We start from the raw sequence: 21,592 nt of genomic DNA on the forward strand, positions 1-21,592 counted from the left end.
TTTACACCTCAAGTGTAGTGTGTTCACAAAATATAGGGCAAAGCAGTTTAAACACCATATACACAAATTTCAAAACACTTTTACGCTCTTATTTTTAGTTTAGAATTATGGAAGTGTTTTATTTTAAAGATATAATTAATACGCAACGAAACGGTTTTTATTTTTTGAATATTTTAATTGTGTATTCAGGACTAATATTCGTGTACTTCATAGTTTAAATGGTAAAAAAACTGAAACCCGTTCGCATTCATATTAATAATATCATTACACACGGCCAAAAATAAGATAATAACAAGTATTTCAATCTTAAAATTGTTGTTGTGTGGTCCAACTCAAAAATATTCCACTATAGTTGACGGATTTTAAATGAGTTTATCTATAGAGATTGCTGACAGGGGAACCTCGACACCAATAGTAAGTACAAACACTGTAAATCTTTATGACTAAGGAATAACTTCCATTGTAAGTGCGGATATTATCTTATCACCTTCCAAGCGTTATTCCGAGACACGGAAGGAGTGAATGTCACAAACAATGGAGTGTTGTGTGGTTCTCGCCATTGTGGGGCCGCACGTCCACGGTCCGTCCAAGCCGCACACCGCATTCAGCGACCACAACATCTAATGGGGACTTAACGGTGCCAAAAACCATTAAATTGCTGTGTGCAGATCTCCATTAGGGCATGTCAGAGGTCTGCCACTCTCCTACCATTGCAGTAATGATCTTCAATTAATTAACCTGCCGCCATCCATTCAAGGTTTATGACCCGGCGTCATCTTTCCTTTTAGAGTCATGATCGTTAACCTTAGGGACAACGGCACATTGGTTGAACAGTGTAAGGATAGTATACCGGATCGTAAAAATGTCCAGTCAATTCAATTGAAAGGTAATCATGTTTTTATCAACACAAACGAAAATATACAATCATGTAAGTGAATGCATCGTAGGAAACATTAAAATAAAAGTCAAGAAGTTGAATTTTAAAGAAAGATTCAGATTTGCATAAAACAATATTGCGTATTGCGAATCGTAACTACTCACGGATGTGTTCGGTTTTTTTATTTAATCTTACACACCTTGCATGATTTTCTTGATAAAGTGGAGTTTAACTCTACACTAACAAATTTAAGCAGCAATTCTAACCGCCCACCATGAAATAATGACCATAAAAGCCCACATTTTGCTCAACGGAAATTGCAAAATAACACTGAGCACGAAGAAAACACTATCACTATTGTACTTTATGAATAAAACCTGTATCAAACTTTACTTTTATTCATTAATAAATTGAATGTTTAGTTTCTGTGTGTTTAGTATAGTTTCTTGTTGTCTGTGACACCCTCATCTACGTGGATATTGACAGTTGTGTTTAGTATAGTTTCTTGTTGTCTGTGACACCCTCACCTACGTGGATACTGACAGTTGTGTTTAGTATAGTTTCTTGTTGTCTGTGACACCCTCACCTACGTGGATACTGACAGTTGTGTTTAGTATAGTTTCTTGTTGTCTGTGACACCCTCACCTACGTGGATACTGACAGTTGTGTTTAGTATAGTTTCTTGTTGTCTGTGACACCCTCATCTACGTGGATACTGACAGTTGTGTTTAGTATAGTTTCTTGTTGTCTGTGACACCCTCACCTACGTGGATACTGACAGTTGTGTTTAAGGAGACTATTATCACTAAATAAATATGCATATTATTTATTTTTATGATGAAGTAAGAATTCGATTCCATAAAACAACAGCTCCTATTTAACATCTCCAAACCCGGAATCACAACATGAGAATCACTGACCACAGTATCATTCCTGGGATGGAAAAATATAATTAGGTCGATTTAGTAACATGGATGTAACCACGTTGGCGCAACATCCAATAGGTCAAGGGTCGGTGCTGATCATACCCTTTCCTTTCATACTTATATAAGACTCGATCGATGTATATGAACTGTCTGTTTTAACACATTTCAAAAAATATTCTCAATGAAAGAGTTTAGTTATAATTGATTAAATTTCAAGTTATGTAATATATACAATACTCATACCTTACAATTTATCTGCGTGGACCGTTACTTCATGTTTCGATCTCCACTTACACAAGTCCAATCATAATTTGTGCTGTTGCCTAAATGAAGTCACTTCTTACCTCCATGTTTACGTAACGCAACACGCTGTAAGTGTGTGACATGAACTGAGACATTTTGTAATATGTGTAGGCCTACAGTAGGAAACAAATTGCCCTAATTCATTACGGTAGAGTGAGCACTGTCGGAAAGTGACGATGAAGCCAATTGCACTTACATGATCGAATGCGGGCCAGTCAAGCGGGAATCACAAACTTTCACTTCTTATATCTTGGCTGATGACTCAGCTGCAGACGCACACCTCTGCTGGTCAGACTGATACCACTGCAAAACATGACGTCAGGAACATCTCTAAAACGTACATGTTTTGGTGCGTCATAACTAAGCCAACCCTTTCCAAGCAACGGTTGTTTTTGTAACAGTTTACAAAATACTTTCGCATCAAGAGTACGCCATTATGAAATTCAGCTCGTGTAACAAAGAGATAATAAAGTTAACTGTTATATCAAAGTTTTGAGTAAATCCAAAATTTTCAGTATAAAGTTAATTCAGAATTATCATAAAAAAAGTATCAATTTGCTCCTGAAGAAAGTAAATTTTAACAGAGATGTAAGTGCGTTTGAACTGAAAAGGCACGATGTCTAAAGAAAAACATCTAATAACGGATACTGATACCAGTTTTGTAAAAGAAAAAAAAAAACTAGCCCAAAACGACGATGGAGACAAATCTAGATTGTACTCTTGTTGTAAATGGCTTTCCACCAAAAGAGTTGCCTGTGTTAGTACAATTGTATTATTGTAGGGCAATAAAGTGTTTGCATAAGCGTGACAAGACATCTGTAATCTGACCAATCAGCAGCCGTCGGCGTTACTGGCCAACAATGACTGCGGCAGCAACAATGACATGACAGCCAATTAAATATGGCGGACTACAGCGACAAATGGTACTGTTGTCAAACTTTCTCCATTCAGATTCAATGCTTTCACAGCTATCGATGGCTTAACTACTTCCTCGTGACTCTGCCGTCTATTACGTACAGGATAAAGCGATGGCTTGAGTTATTTGGTGTTGCAAAAAATATACTAGCCATTTTAGTAATCTTTAAAGCTTTGACATAGCTCATGTCACTTTTACAAACGCTTCACTAAACGTTCCGGCTTGAAAGATAGTAGTGATAATTTAGGAATATTCGGTTAAATACGGGTATAGAATTAGCCTATTACTCTAGACAGAAGTAAAACATCTTTTCACTACTGTCACCAAAGGATCTACACTATCACCAAACTCTATATATTGTATATAGAAATTATTTCTATTCCTAAACGTAAAATCTATAACTCAATTTGTTCTTGCGATAACTTTTACAAGACCCAATAGAGATAGGTTGTGACATACAGAACCAAAAATTTGGTACATTTGAAATTCTAGAATAAACATAACAATAGTTTCTTCATTCTGATGACTGTGGAAATCCTCTGACATGTTACTCGCCCACGAATTGATCAAAGAGAAATTATAGATCGAACTCCCTACCCATTCATAATCCCCACCTGCCCTGTTCCAGCCACCCACTGGTTCTTTCATCGGAGCAGGCCAAGGCAGCCTCAGGGTCGCTACATTGTTCCTCTGTTGTGCCGACCCCTGGCACTTGTGGAGAAACCGCCAAGGTCGTCACTTCCGTATATCCTTCGAAGAGTTTTGCAAAAATAATGAGAACACTTCATGTTTACAACATTTTAATTCGGTGAGTATAATGGCTAAATTGTTTATAGCTTACAAGAGATAATTACACATAAATTGTTGTGGAGAACAATCTTCAGTCGAATAATGTTACACAAGTACACATATGTCATCAGTGCTATAAACGGATATTTTATTGTTAGACATTGTTAATCTTCACTGTCACCCCAATAGCTGTACAGAACTAGATTTATTGTAACCCATATTTCTTCTCCAAATAGTAGTGAAATGCCCATAAGTAAAGGTTCATATAACCCATCCAATTCGAATACGTCGAAAAGTAAAATCGTCATACACATTCTGGTGACTGGGTGATTAGCAACAACATGTATTACGCACTAGATATGATACATCATATCATAATCTTACAACTGAAACTTGAAAGTCCTAAATTAAAAGAAATAAAAAAGCACTAACGGCTTGAAAATAATTTTAATGACTTCATAAATTTAAACCGAACGATTGTAACAATAAGTCTTAAAAGTTTGTAAGATAGTCTTGTTAGTCAGTGAAATTATAATAAGTATATACTATATATGTACATATATATATATATATATATATATATATATATATATATATATATATGTATGTATGTATACATAATAAGAACTAGCGTCGTCTAATAAAACTGTAACCGCAGAGCGAATCTCAAACTGGTGAATCCCACGCCTTGCCCATTCGTGACTTCCTAATGGCAAAACCACAAGTATTTCGTAATACACAAGGGAGCGAGCCGACTACTCGGCATTGCCATTATAGCGGAACGAGATGAGAAGGCGAACAAACAAACAAACAGACAAACAGACGGCCAAATGTTCTCGCTAATTGTGCGGTGAGGGCCCGTTACAGTGCGGCTGCTCATCACAAGGGTCGCTTATCACGGGGTGAATTTTCTCTTCAGTCTTTGTCTCTCTTTTTACGTTTTACCTGTCTTTTTCATACGTTAAAGAATAGTCTGAAAAAAAGTGAAAATACACGAAGAATTTTCTTAGGTCTAAACGTTCCTCGAAGTGAGTTTAGTCAAATAGTTAATCACAACACTAAGAGCTCGGGATTGGAAGCGAGCCAGGAGTTCCATTAAATGTTAATCAGCACACTTTTATTAGTAGTTCTCTCACCTTATCTTCACTTCTTGCAACGTAACCTTAGCCACGCCCACGTACTCTACACGGGGTCACACACATGCGCAGCACTGCGTGTCATCTTCTCTCCAGTAATTGCCACGTTACCTGCGCTATGGGAGGAATCACTTCTGCCCACTGCCCAGCCCATTACCATGCGAGCTGTGTGCTCCTCTCTCGTTAACACTGATCGCCGTTTATTGCAGATTGCCACACACCTGTTTGATATTCTGGGCCATGACGACTACAAATCGCCTCCCTGTCCGTTCTCCATTACTAGACTGTGTTGTGTGACCATGCAATGTATTCGAAAACCATTTCCATTATTGATGTTAAACGATTCTAACCTATGAAACAAAGAGGTTGCTGAACTGAATATCTTTTGAGTATTTTACTCACTGTTAAATATTTACACTGATAACCAGCCAACTCTAGAATGTTTAACTATGAATTTGTCTGGGATTGGTATCATGTCGTTTGTTGCGTCCCTGATCATGAGGGGGTTGTGGGGGGGGGGAACAGGCTGATTTCAACGGTTCTGTGGAATTCTTGTGTGTGAGTCCTTTAGAGCCATTTCAAGATGACGCAGGAGGCAAGGATTGGAACATATATATCCATAGAGGTGGTTGCGGAAATCCTCCCTGTAGGTTACGTAATGAGCAAGATGAAACTGATCAAACCGTGCTCTTTCATCTACTTGCGTTAGAAAGAGAATCTTGTACTATCTTTAGCATTTGGACAAGGATGGTAAATTTCTTCAGGACCGGTCGTTTTCTCTACTTTGTAATACTGTAAGGCTTCATTGTACATTTCCGATGTGAGCAAAAAGACCCTAAAGTTTCAGTTTCAAGCAATAGACTGCCACTTAAAAGAAGAAGAATGATATATTACTGTAACTGGAGAATAAGTAAGTACTTATACAGCCACTTTGGTGGTTTTCAGAGTACACATTCTTGTCTCATGTACTAGAAACAGAGATAAAATTAAAACCAAAGGTTAAGTTTATGCGAATTTGGTTCCTGAGATGGCACGAAGGTATTACAAACAGTTCAAGTGCAATTCTGAGTAAATCCTTTTTCATATTAAACGAGAAGGAGGTGTCTATTACCCTACCTTATTTCTAACTTCTCAGGCGATTCTGTCAAAAGAGCAAGGAAAGTCACAAGTTTTCCGCGGAACTTAGCTACAGACGTTATTTATTGTTGCACATATCGTTGAATGTTAATGAGAAAAAAAATCAAGTTCGGAACAGCCTTGCTATGAGTGAACTTGTAACAGCTTCCATTGCTTTGGAAACCAGCCAGAAAAGTGAAGATTCCTCCTCGACTCCGCCGGAACTCTGCAGCGCTGTGCTCTCTGTGTTCCGGTCGGTCTCCCTCGACTCTCCCGGTTTCTTCAGCTGTGTTTTGTCATCGTCCAATGTCCCGCTGCAGCTTTAGGCGCGACCCGCCTCCCACGACCTGGCAAGGTGCCAACCTGCTCCGTCATCCTGACTTCGTCTTGATAGTCCATTTAACGAAGATGTTTCTGTCCTCAGCCGTATTTATGTTTAATGACGAGGCAGTATCTGTGGTATCCACTTTACCCTAAGAACGCTTCCTTAATTATACTCTCCGTTAGTTGCGCGCACTGCTGCGCGGAGAAAAGATTGCAACTATGAAGCCAGGAGAATGTAACAAATGTTTTGTTATGGTAGGATGTAAGTGTATACTTACAGACACAGAAAAATTGCGATTGGTTTATTTTATTTTGGAGAATTATTTCACATTTCCCTATACATTTCTTCTGAAATTCCTATTTAAACCTGTAAAAATTCGGTTGATGAAGTTATTGATATTTAGTAGAAATTTGTATTTTTGAGGTGTGATGAAATTATGTTTTCAAATTTAGTACAATATTTCATACGCCATGTGTGTAGCTGGATTGTTTTTAGAATTACTGATCACAATATAAAACGAACATCACTACACCAATGTTTTATAGCAAGTGAAACAACTTTCTATTTTCATGTAGTTTTTCGATCTCCAAACTGCATTCAATAGTGTTAATATGACAGTGCTTTTAAAACAACCAATCACAGTCAGGAAAGCGGCACAAAAGACTTTGATATCCAATAAACAGGTTCATAGAAGTTGACCAGATGACGACGCGTGTGTCACACAGGATGTTACAATAGAGATGTTGCACAACGACCTTGCGATCCTACCATTGTATCGCTCACGCTCAAAGTCACCTGGATCCTATTTAATGGTTTCCGGGAGGAAGTGCTTATATCTCAGCTGATGTTAGCGCTCAGCTGACTAACCTACAGACACACAGTCGCTTGCTAATTACTAATCTCGTAATATGAATAATCGTGGGACCCGGACCTATTCAATAGTTACTTCCTTACACAATGTGAGCTACTACAGGTATTACACTCGTAGCATTACAAGCCAACTACAAAAATATACATATCAGGTAGTTGGAGTCAATTTAAAAAATATCGTTTTTGATATGTTGTTTTAATCTTAACATTCAACTATACTGTATCTAGACATAACAATCTAAGCAAACCATAAAAACAGATTTATTAAAAAATTAAAATTAGTAGATTTTATAATTTTATTTTTATGTTAAGATTGTAACAAGGAATGTGTTTACTAATTTTAAGTGTTTAACGGTTTTAGTTTTACTTCTCATAATTTATTGCCAATATGTTTGATGCTGTTTCATAAAACTATTTTCATCTCTACTCCAGCACCCTTTGTGTTCTGTGTATCTCGATTGCCTGCATGACGCCTTTTACTTAACGTAAAAACACTACTATTCGTCATGCAGTAGTAAGATAAAGAATTTTTCTACTGTAGTAAACTTGTATTCACAGAGATAAAAAATTGCTGCTACTACTTTTTATGATAGTTTTTAGTATTTTTACAATGGATGAGATTTTTCACAATTTTTCGGGTTACAAGTCTAAGGCCTTTCCATTTCCAACATCCATATGTTAATACCATGATTGAATTGTGAGCTGACATGTTCCGCTATTTAATTGTAGTAATACAGTAATTAATATTTCATACTATAATTATAATTTATTTGAACTCTGTGAATGGCATCTAAATGTTACTGTATTATCAGTACTAAATTAAATACTTTCTCTACATCAGAAAAATATACACAGTAACACAGTCAATAAATAAAGGTTTATCGTGGTTCAATAAGTTTTCGGTTGAGATCATGTTTCTGAAATTTTAAAGTAGCTTTGGTTAACCCTCTTACATATAATTTCTGAAGACAAGAAAAAACGGTTGTTAACTCCACGATGAGTAGTTGGAATTTGATGCAGAATCTGGAGACATCTTATGATCAGGCCCTAGGAAACACTGTTGAAGATAAGGATTTGAATCCTTTAAAGTATATACCTGAAAACTGACTGGAGGAATCACCATGTTTTTGTTTATTTAGACAATAAGTTAATTTACATAAAAGAAAACATGAAATTTGTTAATTATAGTAAATTGAAATATATTATCTCCATACGTGAGAAATGATAGAAAACCATGTATCCTTAAAGTCATAAATCATGCGCATGCTATAAAATTTCATATTGTTATAATCAGACGTTCTCATTTAGGCCAAATGTTAATACTATACTACATGCCCCTACTTTAAACGCTTGCAGTTCCTCATGTTGTTGGTCTAAAGAAATCACTCTAGTTTTCTCTCTTGAGGAAAGTTATCGAACCTAAAAATTGTATTTCCGTAACCAAAATGTCGATTACACCACCTTAAACTGTTCCATGAAAATTGTGGTGTATATTGTATATGATGGATGTATATTGTATATATATATATATATATGTATATATGTCGTATATATGTATATTGTATATATATGTGTATGTATATAAGAAACAGTCCTCATAATGTACATCTTATGATCAGGACAGTATTTCCTTAAATCACTTTGTGAAGACTTTGGGATCAGTGAATTAGGACGAGACACTGTGTGGACCAGAATGTGCTAATAGAGCTATCAAACAGGGAGAGAAGAAGAGCCTGCGGGGGGCTGGACCGCGAGACCAATCCTCTGTCCACTGCCTGAGTATAGTATTTGGTTACCTCAGTGAGGTGCGGGCGCTGGCGCTCCACTGGTAATGACAGGTAAAAGCGTGGTGAATCTGCCGCCAGTGTCCCAGTACACCGGGTAACTGCTGTTAGTTCACGCTTTCAACAAAACTCGCTGTCAACAAGGTTCGTAATCCGACTCCTCCATTCTCCATCCTTTACTCTTACCGGTAATGGAGCTGAGAAATGTCAAGCGGTGGCATTTCTGGGTCTTGCAAGTAGAACTCATGTTTTTTACGCAAACTGCCTCCAGTTCTGAACAAAATTTGTAGAGAGTATAACACTTACCCTAGATGAAGAGTAAACTATCATTTTCCAATAACTACTTCTCAGTTTCCCGTTTCTCAAATTTAAATTTAAATTTGCATTTATTCTTTTGTAGACTAACTGGATGTAAGCTCTTGGTACCTGTTCGAACTAACTGTATGAAGGTCTTGAACTGACGAATAACACCAAGTAAAGAGTTTATATAACAAACGATGTCTTTAAAGTACTTATTTACTAAAAATATGCACTCAATAAAGATAATATATCACCTACAACCAGGCAACTTTGATGGCGTTGGACTCTTGTGCCCAATAAAAATCTGCAGTAACAAAAATGTCACTGTTTGTTGGATCCACGGTTATGGGGAGGACCTTGGTGACGAAAGAGCAGAGCTGTAGTAAATTTGAGCTTGGCGTCAATTATGAAAAGACCTCAACAGTTTCGATGTGGGTACACACTGAATAAGCGAGAAGATAGAGGAGGTATGGTATGGACTTTTAAGGAAACATCTCGATAGAAACGATATTAATTTGCTCTGTAGATTACGTTATGAGCAAAATTAACTATTGAACAATTTCCATCTCGAGCGATATGTTTAAAGTACTTATTCACTAAAAATAATACACTCAATAAAAAGGAACATGGAAACAGGTCAACCTATTTTTGCTAACATTGACCGTTCTACTAAACCTCATAAAGCGAGTACAACAAAGAGTTCCAAGTGAGTGGTAAGTGATTCAATTAGAAAAAAAGTCAATTGAAGGCCTTGATGAAGAATCGCGGCTCGTGCGGCGCGGCGCGGCCTGCTGTTGACGCTTGACGGCGAGACCCGCCACTTGGATGTCTGAGTCCGTGTGACAGTTCCGAGATGTTACTGCAGCCATTCATTCGTCAGACTGCTTCAACAAGCCAGCTCAGGTTGTGTTGTGTGACAGGCTGTTCTAACTGCAGAAGCGTACATAGTCTTATCAAAGTTAAACGTCAGGTGTTAATTGATATAATATTATTGCAGGTTTCAATATGTTCAGGTGATAAATTTACAAAACACCAAAGCGTAGTGTTAACGAACCTCAATGTGAATATGTAATTAGGAAACAGGTATGTTTGTTGTTTGCGCTTTAAGTAATACGTGTACATAACTAGGATATAGTCTTTTCTGAGTATTCTAACCACATGATTACTTTTCAGAAGATTTACATTCAAGAGCTGGGAAACCCATTATTAGCACACCACTCCCAGATCTGCGGCCTGATGGGCGTGGCGCGACAGATCTCCCACTGCCTGTCGCTGACATCACGGTCCTTGCCCTTCCTGTGCTGAACCGTGTGGGCGTCCTCGGAGAGTAAAAGTTTCCTGTTTCAGAATTCATTATTTTCTGAATGTTGATTAATAATTTTTCACGTCTTCCAGGAACAGTTACTCTCAACGAACTCTAATGTACCTTAAAACGTCACAAAACAATAAAATTTATGACTCTAAGTATTTAAATGGAATGGCTAAGCAGTGATAAGTCCGCAGCCACACGAGTGTTTGTGGCATTTGATACACTATTAGTATCCAGCACAGCGAGCAGAAGTAAAACCGCTGGTACACCAGGGCGTCAGACATCCGATACACTATCATTATCCAGCACAGCGAGAAAAAGTAAGATGGTACACTAGAGTGCGTGACATCTGATACACCATCGCCATATAGCACTAAATGAACAGTAATAAGACCGATGGTACACCGGGGCGCGTGACATCTGATACACCATCGCCTCCAGCTCTGAGTGAGCAGTAGTAAGACCGCTGGTACACCGGGGCGCGTGACATCTGATACACCATCGCCTCCAGCTCTGAGTGAGCAGTAAGTAGTAAGACCGCTGGTACACCGGGGCGCGTGACATCTGATACACCATCGCCTCCAGCTCTGAGTGAGCAGTAATTAGTAAGATCGCTGGTACACCGGGGCGCGTGACGTCTGATACACCATCGCCTCCAGCTCTGAGTGAGCAGTAAGTAGTAAGACCGCTGGTACACCGGGGCGCGTGACATCTGATACACCATCGCCTCCCAGCACAGAGCGAGCGAGTCAGGCGAGACGTGCCGATATCTCGGTAACGGGTTGCGATCATCGGCTCCCAGGCATTCCTGATACCACACAGTCCGGCTAACGTGGAACCACCGCGCACCATGTCCTCGCTCTTTCTCTCTCCGCTATCAGGATCGTCCTCATCAGAAGAACTGAAAGTCAGGATTTACCAAACAACGCTCATCCCAAATATTCCTATGAATAGGTATGGTTTAACAAACGATAATTTTATTTTAACAATACTAATATTGCTGCGTTTATTTCGTGTGCGATTTTTGACATTTCTCTCACAAGAAATATTACTACTCAATAAATCTGTAATATTTTAAAATATTAAATATTCATCAATAATGCGGTTATCATCGAAAGGAAAGACAAGAATCCTAAATACATATTTCTTAGAATTTTCCTTCTGTGGACGTTTTAGATTTAGCTGTGAAAATATATGCATAATATGACACAAATTCGATGAGTGGTCCAGTAATCAGTTTTGTTGAGTTTACTATAAGGAATGTATACATTAGAATCAAAGAGTAGGACTTGGAGAATCACGAACTATGTTTAGACAACATGCTACAACTCACAAACTTCCGAGAAAATCAGTCGATCTCCGTTCCAAAGTCAAACAACGTTTCGATCTTCCAGGTAAGTGGAGATAACGACGAGACAACTTCCTGAGAGAGACTATAAATCAGAGATATCAGTGGGCCGATGGTAGACAGGCGATCTCCAATCAGTTCCTAGAACGGTGTCAACAATGTGTTGTACAACACAGAGCTAGTCTAGCTATCAGGATTGTGATTGTGCCAGCAGCTGCGGTAAACAGGCGCGGTCTCATTAGTGCCTGACGTCACTCTTAGCCTCTTCACTCTTCTAGATCACGGCTTAGTCCTCTTTAAATCACGCTTTCAGCCACTTTACCACTTTACGCATTTAGAAGTTACGCCAGTTTTCGTTGTACGTTTTGTTTTAAAATTCATAAAGTGTAATTATCGATAACTGTCTTTTTATAGAATATGGCTAACCTTAAGCCACATTACATAATTAAGAAACACGAATACTCTGTATGAAGGATATAAATAATAAATTAATGTAAAGTAACAATATGTGACGTTTTATTAGAATATAAAATGTTTGAATATGTTAGCTTGAATATGCAACTATTAATTATATTGTTTTATTACCGTATTGCAATAGAATTGGTAACTTGAAAGTCTCCTAGGACTGTGCGCTTGTATACTAAAACAGTGTACAATCTTATTCTTTTAGTTACTCAAAATGTATAGAAAAGTAGACCTAGTGGCACATAATATATACACATTGTTTCCATACCGTGAAGTATTTTGTAGTATATCTTGTGATAAAGTTTAAGTCATTATAATAACGCTTTAACATTTAACGTCGTGATCTTTTGTAAACTTTTTTTAATTTGTAACCTGTTCAACTATTAGTTATTTATGTTTCTCATTCAGAGAACAAGAACCTTTGCTCTTTATAATATAAAATTCTAGTCCAGCGGTTGTTAAACTCTCTAAATGTCGGTCAGCAATCAACCGTACAGAAACATTCATTCAACTCATTTCCAACTCTCTTGCAAAAGCTTTTAAACAATTTATTTTCTTGGTGTAGAGTACCATCACACAAGGAAGTATGTGTGCAAAATAAAGGGAGGGGAGGTTGAATGATATGGTGAGCGGTCTCTGGGCGGATAGTGAAATGACGTCTGTATGTGTGTGGAGGCTCTCAGACAAGAGTATGCAAATGAGTGAAACACACACACACACACACATAAAACACTCTTGACATCCCGTTAAATCGCCAGAGGAGGGGCGAGCACGAATATAAAGGCGTGAGTCAAGGCTATGTAAATGAGCAAAATGCGCTTTACCACTTGACCCACCTCCAGGTGAAATTGTTTTGGTGCGAATCTTCTCAGAAAACCAAAGATGTCGAGACTTAAACCTTTAAAACACAGACAAAGCAGATAACATTGTTTATATTTATAAATCCATTTATAAATCAAGTTTATACAGATTTCAAACGTCTGCAACTTAATAAATACCACATACAATCAACGAGATATTAAAGTATTTATGAACCAGATGGCAGACACTGATTTTTATTTTCAATAATGGAGATTTTCCTCACTGAGGTGAAACTCAACTGTCACGCCGCCGGCTGGATGCGGAAGGAAAGTCAACAACAAGATAGAAGACAACGAGTATGAGAGACTGTTGTTTTCCGAGATAACATCGGTTTCCTCCCCGAAGGTGGGAACACGGTGGAGATGGCCGGTGACCTGACGTTCTAGCTGTGGTCGCACAATCTCAATTACTGGCCAGGTTCTGGTTCTGGCCTCAGACTGGCAACAGGAAGAGTCAAATTGTGTCTAATTGTTGGGCAAATACCGACAGCACAACACCTGGACATTGTCGTTTTTATTGCTAACAACGGAGATGAGGGGCCCTGCTAAGGAGGTCCAAATCTTTATTTCTGAATATTGATTGTGTTTCTGCACGTTTTTGTGTTTCTATTAATTTTAAAATAGAAAATAAAGTTTGAGTTATTTACGATTGCTTATTGAACACTATTAATCGAGCGAATATAGTCAAGAGAGACGTTAATAGTTCAAAGGGGAATTAATACTTGTAGTCAAATAGGGAGCAGTGCCATTCAATCACATTGAACTATATAACCGCATTTTAAAGAGAAAATAACCTGGAACCGTAGCGAAGCCCGCTGCACCGCAGACAGTCAAGGTTCCGCTGGACGGCCCAGACGCAAATGTAAGCCACTTTCTATTGTTTTCCGTAGAAAGCCTGCTAATGTGCAACAACATCACTAACGACGAAGACAAGGGAGAGTGAATCCACGGCAAGGTCAACAAACCTCTCCCTACAAGACGTGTTTGGAGTGGTAGCTCACCATCTGTGACCACTGTACGTATAGATCTCTGTTGACGGCATCCATTTAAATTAGATGGGATCGGACCCGAGTGATGGCGGGAGGTCGCGTGTGCTGGCAACAGTATCGAGGGCACCCATCCGTGTAACTGCCAGCGTGTGAGTCATCGCCCTGGAGCTGGAGTATCTGTTGCTGGAGCTGGAACTGTGGTGACGTCACGGCCCTGGATACCGTGCCAGCTCGCTGATGAATATGTATCTACTCGCGCCTTGGAATATGACAGCGTCCGTGTCGGGCTGTGACACACTCTGCTGATAGTCAGTACACAGAGTAGTAAAGTACGGTCGGTATTCTCTTTACTACTCTTTGTACCTTCCGTGACGTCAATGTGCAAAGCTAAGTTTGACGTTTCGTGAGTTTTTTTTCTTTTCAGCCAAAAAGTAAAAATGAACTTGAGGAAAAATCATTCATTATTATTGAAAGAGATGTATGGAAAATCCTAAAGAGATATCTTGAAAATATGTTATTATTTGTTCGAACTTCTCCTATTGGGTAATTAATCAATTATGAGAGTTCCACCTTAAGCAAGGCAATGTTTTAATTGATGTTTGATTAATGTTGACTTGTTAATTAAGATCTTTGATTTGTATTTGTCAATTTCAGCTTTATTTGATCCTTTACATAGCATGTATCCACATCAGTGACTATGCTCCGTCGTGTGACACTGCTAAGTAAAGAGTTGCTCGTTTAATTCTATGGAGTCCAGAAGCAAGAACTTGCTGTGGAATATTTCCGAATGCACCGAGCACATATCATAGATTTATTGTAGATATGTTCGAGAGTTCTAGCAGGTTAAATTTACGTTATAAATTCTTACAGTTAATGTTACACAATGTTCTATTTTAATTCTCAATACTAACCCCTTCCTTACTCTAAATTAAGCAGTAACGTTACTGTAACTGTAATGTACTGCGGTACACAAGACGGCGTAACGGTATTAAATTGATATCGATCGGTTCGTGATAAAGATCTCTATTTCTCAGTAGAACCAGTGGGGCGCGGGCACGGGTTGCGTGAGGACTGTATGTAGAACACGGTAACATTTCACGACTGGCAGTCTAGCAGCCGCTGCGGCACCCCAGCCGTCACTCCGGGTGTTTAACCTCTCACATACGGGGGCGGCAATCGTGCCCCCTCCCCTCACCTCCTCAGTGTCTTAATACACGAAAACTAGTTTTGCAGGGCGTTACTTCATAAACGGATTTATATCTGACTTGAACTGGAGGCGGTTGTTCGCATAATAGCCACTCTATATTTTCAAAGACAAGAGTAACTGTATTAAATTTACTACACTTGAGCATATCAGGAGACAATTGATTGAGTTACTTAGTAGAATAAGAAATGTTCCTTATGTAACTTTTGTTCAATCTAAATAAGTAAGTCATAAATTTACTGCTAATATTATAAATATTCGAGAGGAGGGCGTAGTTTGTTTCTAACAAAATCGTAAACAACGCATCCATGATCTGAGTACATGAACCAAGAATGTCAGTGCTGGAAACTCAAGGGGTCTGGTAAGAAAGTCTCTTTCCCAAATAAGAAATTTTTTAGGGAAGGGAAGCCTCTAAACCCCTAATCTCCATATGTAGAAATTACTAAATCTGTTATAATTCATTTGAAAAATTCACCTTTCTCGTGTATTATAACTCAAAAGCTGTGCTTCTTCAGTGGCATCAGAGGTGCTCGACCCTGGATCCCAATGACGTCAATATTGTCAAAGCGTTATGTAAAAACATGGTGTGTGATTTTTCGAAAGGAATATCATTTGCATACACTTAATATTCATGAGTCCGACGTCGCCTCGGATCCAAGGATGGATCTAAGTCTGTCCGAGGAAGCCTTGTGTCCTCAACATGCTACAAGAACGGCAGTTGACCTGGTCAGCATCTGAGGTCACAGCTGACCCCAGAGTCCAGGACACCATGGTACATAAGAGTAGGTGTGCTGGTGTGCAAGGTCGCTGGAAACTACAACAAGATTGCACCAATGATCTATCATCAAACTTCTATTTATTTTTAATTGAGTACTAAATTCAAGAATATGGGGTTTTTACTATCTAAAGAATGTATGTTTTGTAACAAAAATGCTTTTTATTGATTAAACTGGATTAAACTGATTAAAGTGGATTGCAGTTATGAATGCAGTCTATTAAAAGGATGAATGCAACCAAATGAAAAATAAACCGAGAAAATAATACTGAATTTGTTATTCTTTTTGTTTGTCGTGTCCCAAAATTTCTGTCTCAGAATATATATCACAAAATAAAAATGGTAGGCCACCTTGGCTCAAAATTCATCGCACATTTCAATGTCGAAGCCAGAAAAACAAACGTGCACAGCGACTCGAAGTAGTATTAGTGATTTTTAAAAAAAACCTGTTTAAGTTATACAATGATTAATGTATAATTAGAGAAATAGTTTATCCTGAAATGAAGTAAAGTATGAATTGACATTGAAAAGTGTCAACACGATGTTGGATTCTCAAAATAAAATTTTATTTTTAAACACAAGCTTAAATTCTTATGACGTCATATTAACCTGTATTTCCGTCTTATTACCAGCCAAACCAATAAATGTTATACCTTAATATAAGAGTTAATTATTTTCCTTCTGCCTGGTAGATAGATACGATTCGAGCATTGGCAAAAAAAATCCTCATTTAGTTATCAAATTACACACAAAAATATTATTTTTGTTTTTCTTAAACATAAAGTGCTAAAAAAAAAATCGAGGCTAATTGTGTCATATACAATCTAACAATCTACATACATTTTAATATGCAGTATAAGTTATTATTGTTATTGTAATAACGGAGATGCATGTAAATAATTGTGGGGTAACGCAGTTTTATACTAATTTTTAAGTAAACATTGATATGGTATTTAAATAAGTGTTTATGAAGTAATATGTAAATAATTCAGAAACTTTAGCCTTTTCTCAACATTATTGATCAATTTCTTCAACATTAATTGTGGGAGTAAACAGTTCTGAACTTCATCTTCATCGACCTGAGTTTCGATTATGACTAAACGGCAGCTAAAAGAACTCGAACACTTTGAATAACAATATTGTTTGAAACCCCTTATATTAACATGAATGGTATGGTATTAGATATCATTATATAGTGAGAGCAAAATGTTGTGATATGACACTAAAAATAACAAAATTATTAGGATCGAGCAAAATTCATTCCCAAAAACATCCATTTATAAACTGACTACTGGATTATTTTATCGTACAGTATGACACTGCGCAGACCATACTGTTTGTTCAATTAATTTTGGAGTACAAAGTTATCGGATTTTATTTAGCTTCATGCAACATAGGAGGGAGAATCCACAGCACTTCTGGGAAAAAATGTCCTTACAGTCATGTTACATTCAATCGGGTTACCTGCCAACTACGAGCCCAGTATACCAGATTGAGGGAGAGAGAAACTAACTATTTCATTGCGTAGCCTACATAAGTTGTTATTGAGTTGAAACAAAAATACTTTTAATTTTGGTTTACACTTTATTAACACTTTATCATATTATATAGAAATATATAACAAATAGACAACATAAATACACATAAAGATAAACACAATCGCTTGATTTTGATCACAAAAATAGATCGTGATTATTTGGTTCATAAAACTTGCTTATCCAAGAAGATTGTTGATTCTCTTTAACTTTCAACTTTATTATAGATAGTTAGACATTCTCTGTCTCAGAAATGTTAAAAACTATAAAACAGTAATTAACCTTCATGTCTAATTAAAGTTTATTTGCTGTAAAACATATCTCTGTAGCTTTTGCCTCACATAATATAATTGCAACATCGAAGAGGTTAATCCATTTCGGATTCATTTTAAATCTTTGGGGCATAGAAATAATTTGTGGATTAGTTTTAAAAACTATTTTGATTTATTGATTTGAAATGTTATTTTCTACATTATTAAACCTTTCTTCTAAGGTTAACGGTATTTTACATCCTAAACGTTAACCTTTATAATATAATCTTTGGGGCATCGAAATAATTTGTTGGATTAGTTTAAAAACTATTTTGATTTATTGATTTGAAATGTTATTTTCTACATTATTAAACCTTTCTTCTAAGGTTAACGGTATTTTACATCCTAAACGTTAACCTTTATAATATAATCTTTGGGGCATCGAAATAATTTGTTGGATTAGTTTAAAAAACTATTTTGATTTATTGATTTGAAATGTTATTTTCTACATTATTAAACCTTTCTTCTAAGGTTAACTGTATTTTACATCCTAAACGTTAACCTTTATAATATAAACTTTGGGGCATCGAAATAATTTGTTGGATTAGTTTAAAACTATTTTGATTTATTGATTTGAAATGTTATTTTCTACATTATTAAACCTTTCTTCTAAGGTTAACGGTATTTTACATCCTAAACGTTAACCTTTATAATATAATCTTTGGGGCATCGAAATAATTTGTTGGATTAGTTTAAAACTATTTTGATTTATTGATTTGAAATGTTATTTTCTACATTATTAAACCTTTCTTCTAAGGTTAACGGTATTTTACATCCTAAACGTTAACCTTTATAATATAATCTTTGGGGCATCGAAATAATTTTGGATTTGTTGGATTAGTTTAAAACTATTTTGATTTATTGATTTGAAATGTTATTTTCTACATTATTAAACCTTTCTTCTAAGGTTAACGGTATTTTACATCCTAAAACGTTAACCTTTATAATATAATCTTTGGGGCATCGAAATAATTTGTTGGATTAGTTTAAAACTATTTTGATTTATTGATTTGAAATGTTATTTTCTACATTATTAAACCTTTCTTCTAAGGTTAACGGTATTTTACATCCTAAACGTTAACCTTTATAATATAATCTTTTTAATGTATCGATAATTTAATATAGTGCTCCAAAATAAGCCTGTTTTTAGATTGCTTCGTAAAAGTGAAAATATGATCACAGTCTCTAAGTTTTTTTAATGCGAAAGTATGTTATTTCTAAAAATGTTCTCATTGTTTATGATAGGAGTTTTAAAGATATAATATAGTTTTATCACAATTCCAAATTGTTTTGGGATATAAGTGAAATAAAATTATACGTTATGCGATACAAATATAACGACGCCAAACCCACGGCCGTACTGCATCCCGGTTCAAATTGATTACTTCTCAGTATAAAAGGAAATATCTCTTAATTTTAGTGACTAATATGAATTTTAAACTAAAGGAAAAACATTACCATAATAATTATATCAATCTGAATCTTTGCTGAAATTACCATTAAACACTTCGTAATATAAATATATTACAATATAATAGATATACCCTTCTAAAACTTTATGCAGAACACATTATGAAAAGGGGACAGCGTAATACCATATTTTTTTGTCATTGTTTACTTAAAACCTAAAGGCAGAAGAATATTCAATGCCGTTCAATCGTTACCAGCCGTTAAATTAGATTATGAGCGTTATAACTATCCATTTTTATAATAAAAAAGAAAAATGTTATGCAATTGAATTTATACTATCGTTATACTTGTTAATTTAAAGCTCATTTTAATTAGCTTTTTTGATCTGTGGAGAAATAAGAGCATTTTTATATTGTTTTGGTTTCAAATTAATTACTTTATTTTATTTTCAATTTTTATTAGAGATAGTACACATTATTTGAAGAAAATGAAACTGGGACATTTACAACGCAACAATTTGATATTAAAAAAAAATTTTGAATTATTTAGATTCAGGAGACATTTTAGCTCGACTTTCATTCTAGCTACTACAAGGTCGGTGAACTTTGATCTCCCTAATGGCTAATCTGTTAATAGACTAATTTTAAAATCAAATCTAGAGCTGGTCTGATACATAGGATAACAATAATGTAACCTATATGGGTTGTTATGGACTGATGCTTGTACGTAATCAATCCTCAATTGCTTGTCATAATATATATTTGTTATTAAAGTAACACATTTATGACCATTATTAAAGCCCGAAGGCGATATTATAAATATCGTTATAGCTTTGTGATGCCTGTCAGATGATTTGTAATTTGTAAGTGATTAATTAAATATATTTGTGCCATGTAAAATTATTTTTGAAAATTTTTATTAATCGAGATTTGATAAACTTTAAATTCCCACAATACGTTTCACCATCAAACCCCATGGGTACTGTGGGTTTTCGTTTGTTGTGGGGTACATATAGCGTGGGGTACATTGGACGGCATCCTACTTTGCGACCTTAAATATTTCACCTAGAATTATAGGCTATTACATATCCACTACATTTAACTTGTATATACAGTTAGGTAACGTATAACTTAAGTGAGGTATTTTTTTTATTTATAACTATATTAAAATTCTCTGTTAAGTTTAGTAATATAGCCTATATACAAGCTTTTTCATGAACTAATACAAAGGTTTGCACAATTCATAACTTAAACACTTAAAACGTGAGAAGTACAGGTAAAACCATATTGGCGCAGGTGTTGGGTAGAATAATTTAAATTAATTATTTTATTTCCCCTCCAACCCCTGACTGACTCCTTTCCATCCATCTTTAAAGCTCTTAATTTGAATCTTTAAACCTACTATTATTTAGTTTAATATGGAAATTTAAATAAATTACTATCACACTGCTGGTAATACAATTGAAGATAATTACATACCATTGACATAGTTGGCGAATTCGACTGGAGTACAGAGAGCAGTTAGCGGGGCCCCATGTTCGTCCCCCACTCACGTACAGTTCTGACACTCACAGTAACACTCGGCAGCGCGGCCCAGCGGAGACTGCTTCGGCGAGACCCGGCGTTCAGGTCCCGGCCCCCGCCACTCACCGTCCGCGCCGCCTGCCGCCGCTCCTGTCGCTTCATCTCATCTCGTACCGCTAAGCCTCGGACCGCACATCGCATGTCTTTAGTTTGCCCATTAAACATCCCATTTTTCTTATTTATTTCTTTTCATTATGTATTTCAATAAATGTTATTAGAGTTATTAACCATTACATTTCTTGAAAACGTGACCAAGAATACTAAAATAGCTCGTATATCAAGCCATCATTCTCACTGGAACAGTTTATCATAGTTGTATGCAGATTCCATAGTGGAACTGTGGGCACAAATGAGTCAATACATGGTTGTAGTACAATTGTTGCAAAAATTAAAAGGTAATACCTTAAAACATAAAGCTGTTCCAAACTAACATTCAGGGAATTTAGGTTGTATTTTATAGG

At 36.4% G+C, this 21,592-nt stretch overlaps 1 protein-coding gene across 1 annotated transcript in view; it reads right to left on the bottom strand.

Moving 5' to 3' along the window:
- Window positions 1-21,169, bottom strand: part of LOC124359543 — a 73,212-nt gene extending 52,043 nt beyond the window's left edge. Inside the window, exon 1 of the mRNA XM_046812364.1 lies at window positions 21,027-21,169. Coding sequence (XP_046668320.1) covers window positions 21,027-21,035 — 9 coding nt within the window. The 5' untranslated portion in view covers window positions 21,036-21,169. The remainder of the gene's footprint in view (window positions 1-21,026) is intronic.
- Window positions 21,170-21,592: the final 423 nt, after the last annotated feature.

Source organism: Homalodisca vitripennis, chromosome 4, assembly GCF_021130785.1.
Source record: "Homalodisca vitripennis isolate AUS2020 chromosome 4, UT_GWSS_2.1, whole genome shotgun sequence".
Lineage (NCBI taxonomy): Eukaryota > Metazoa > Arthropoda > Insecta > Hemiptera > Cicadellidae > Homalodisca > Homalodisca vitripennis.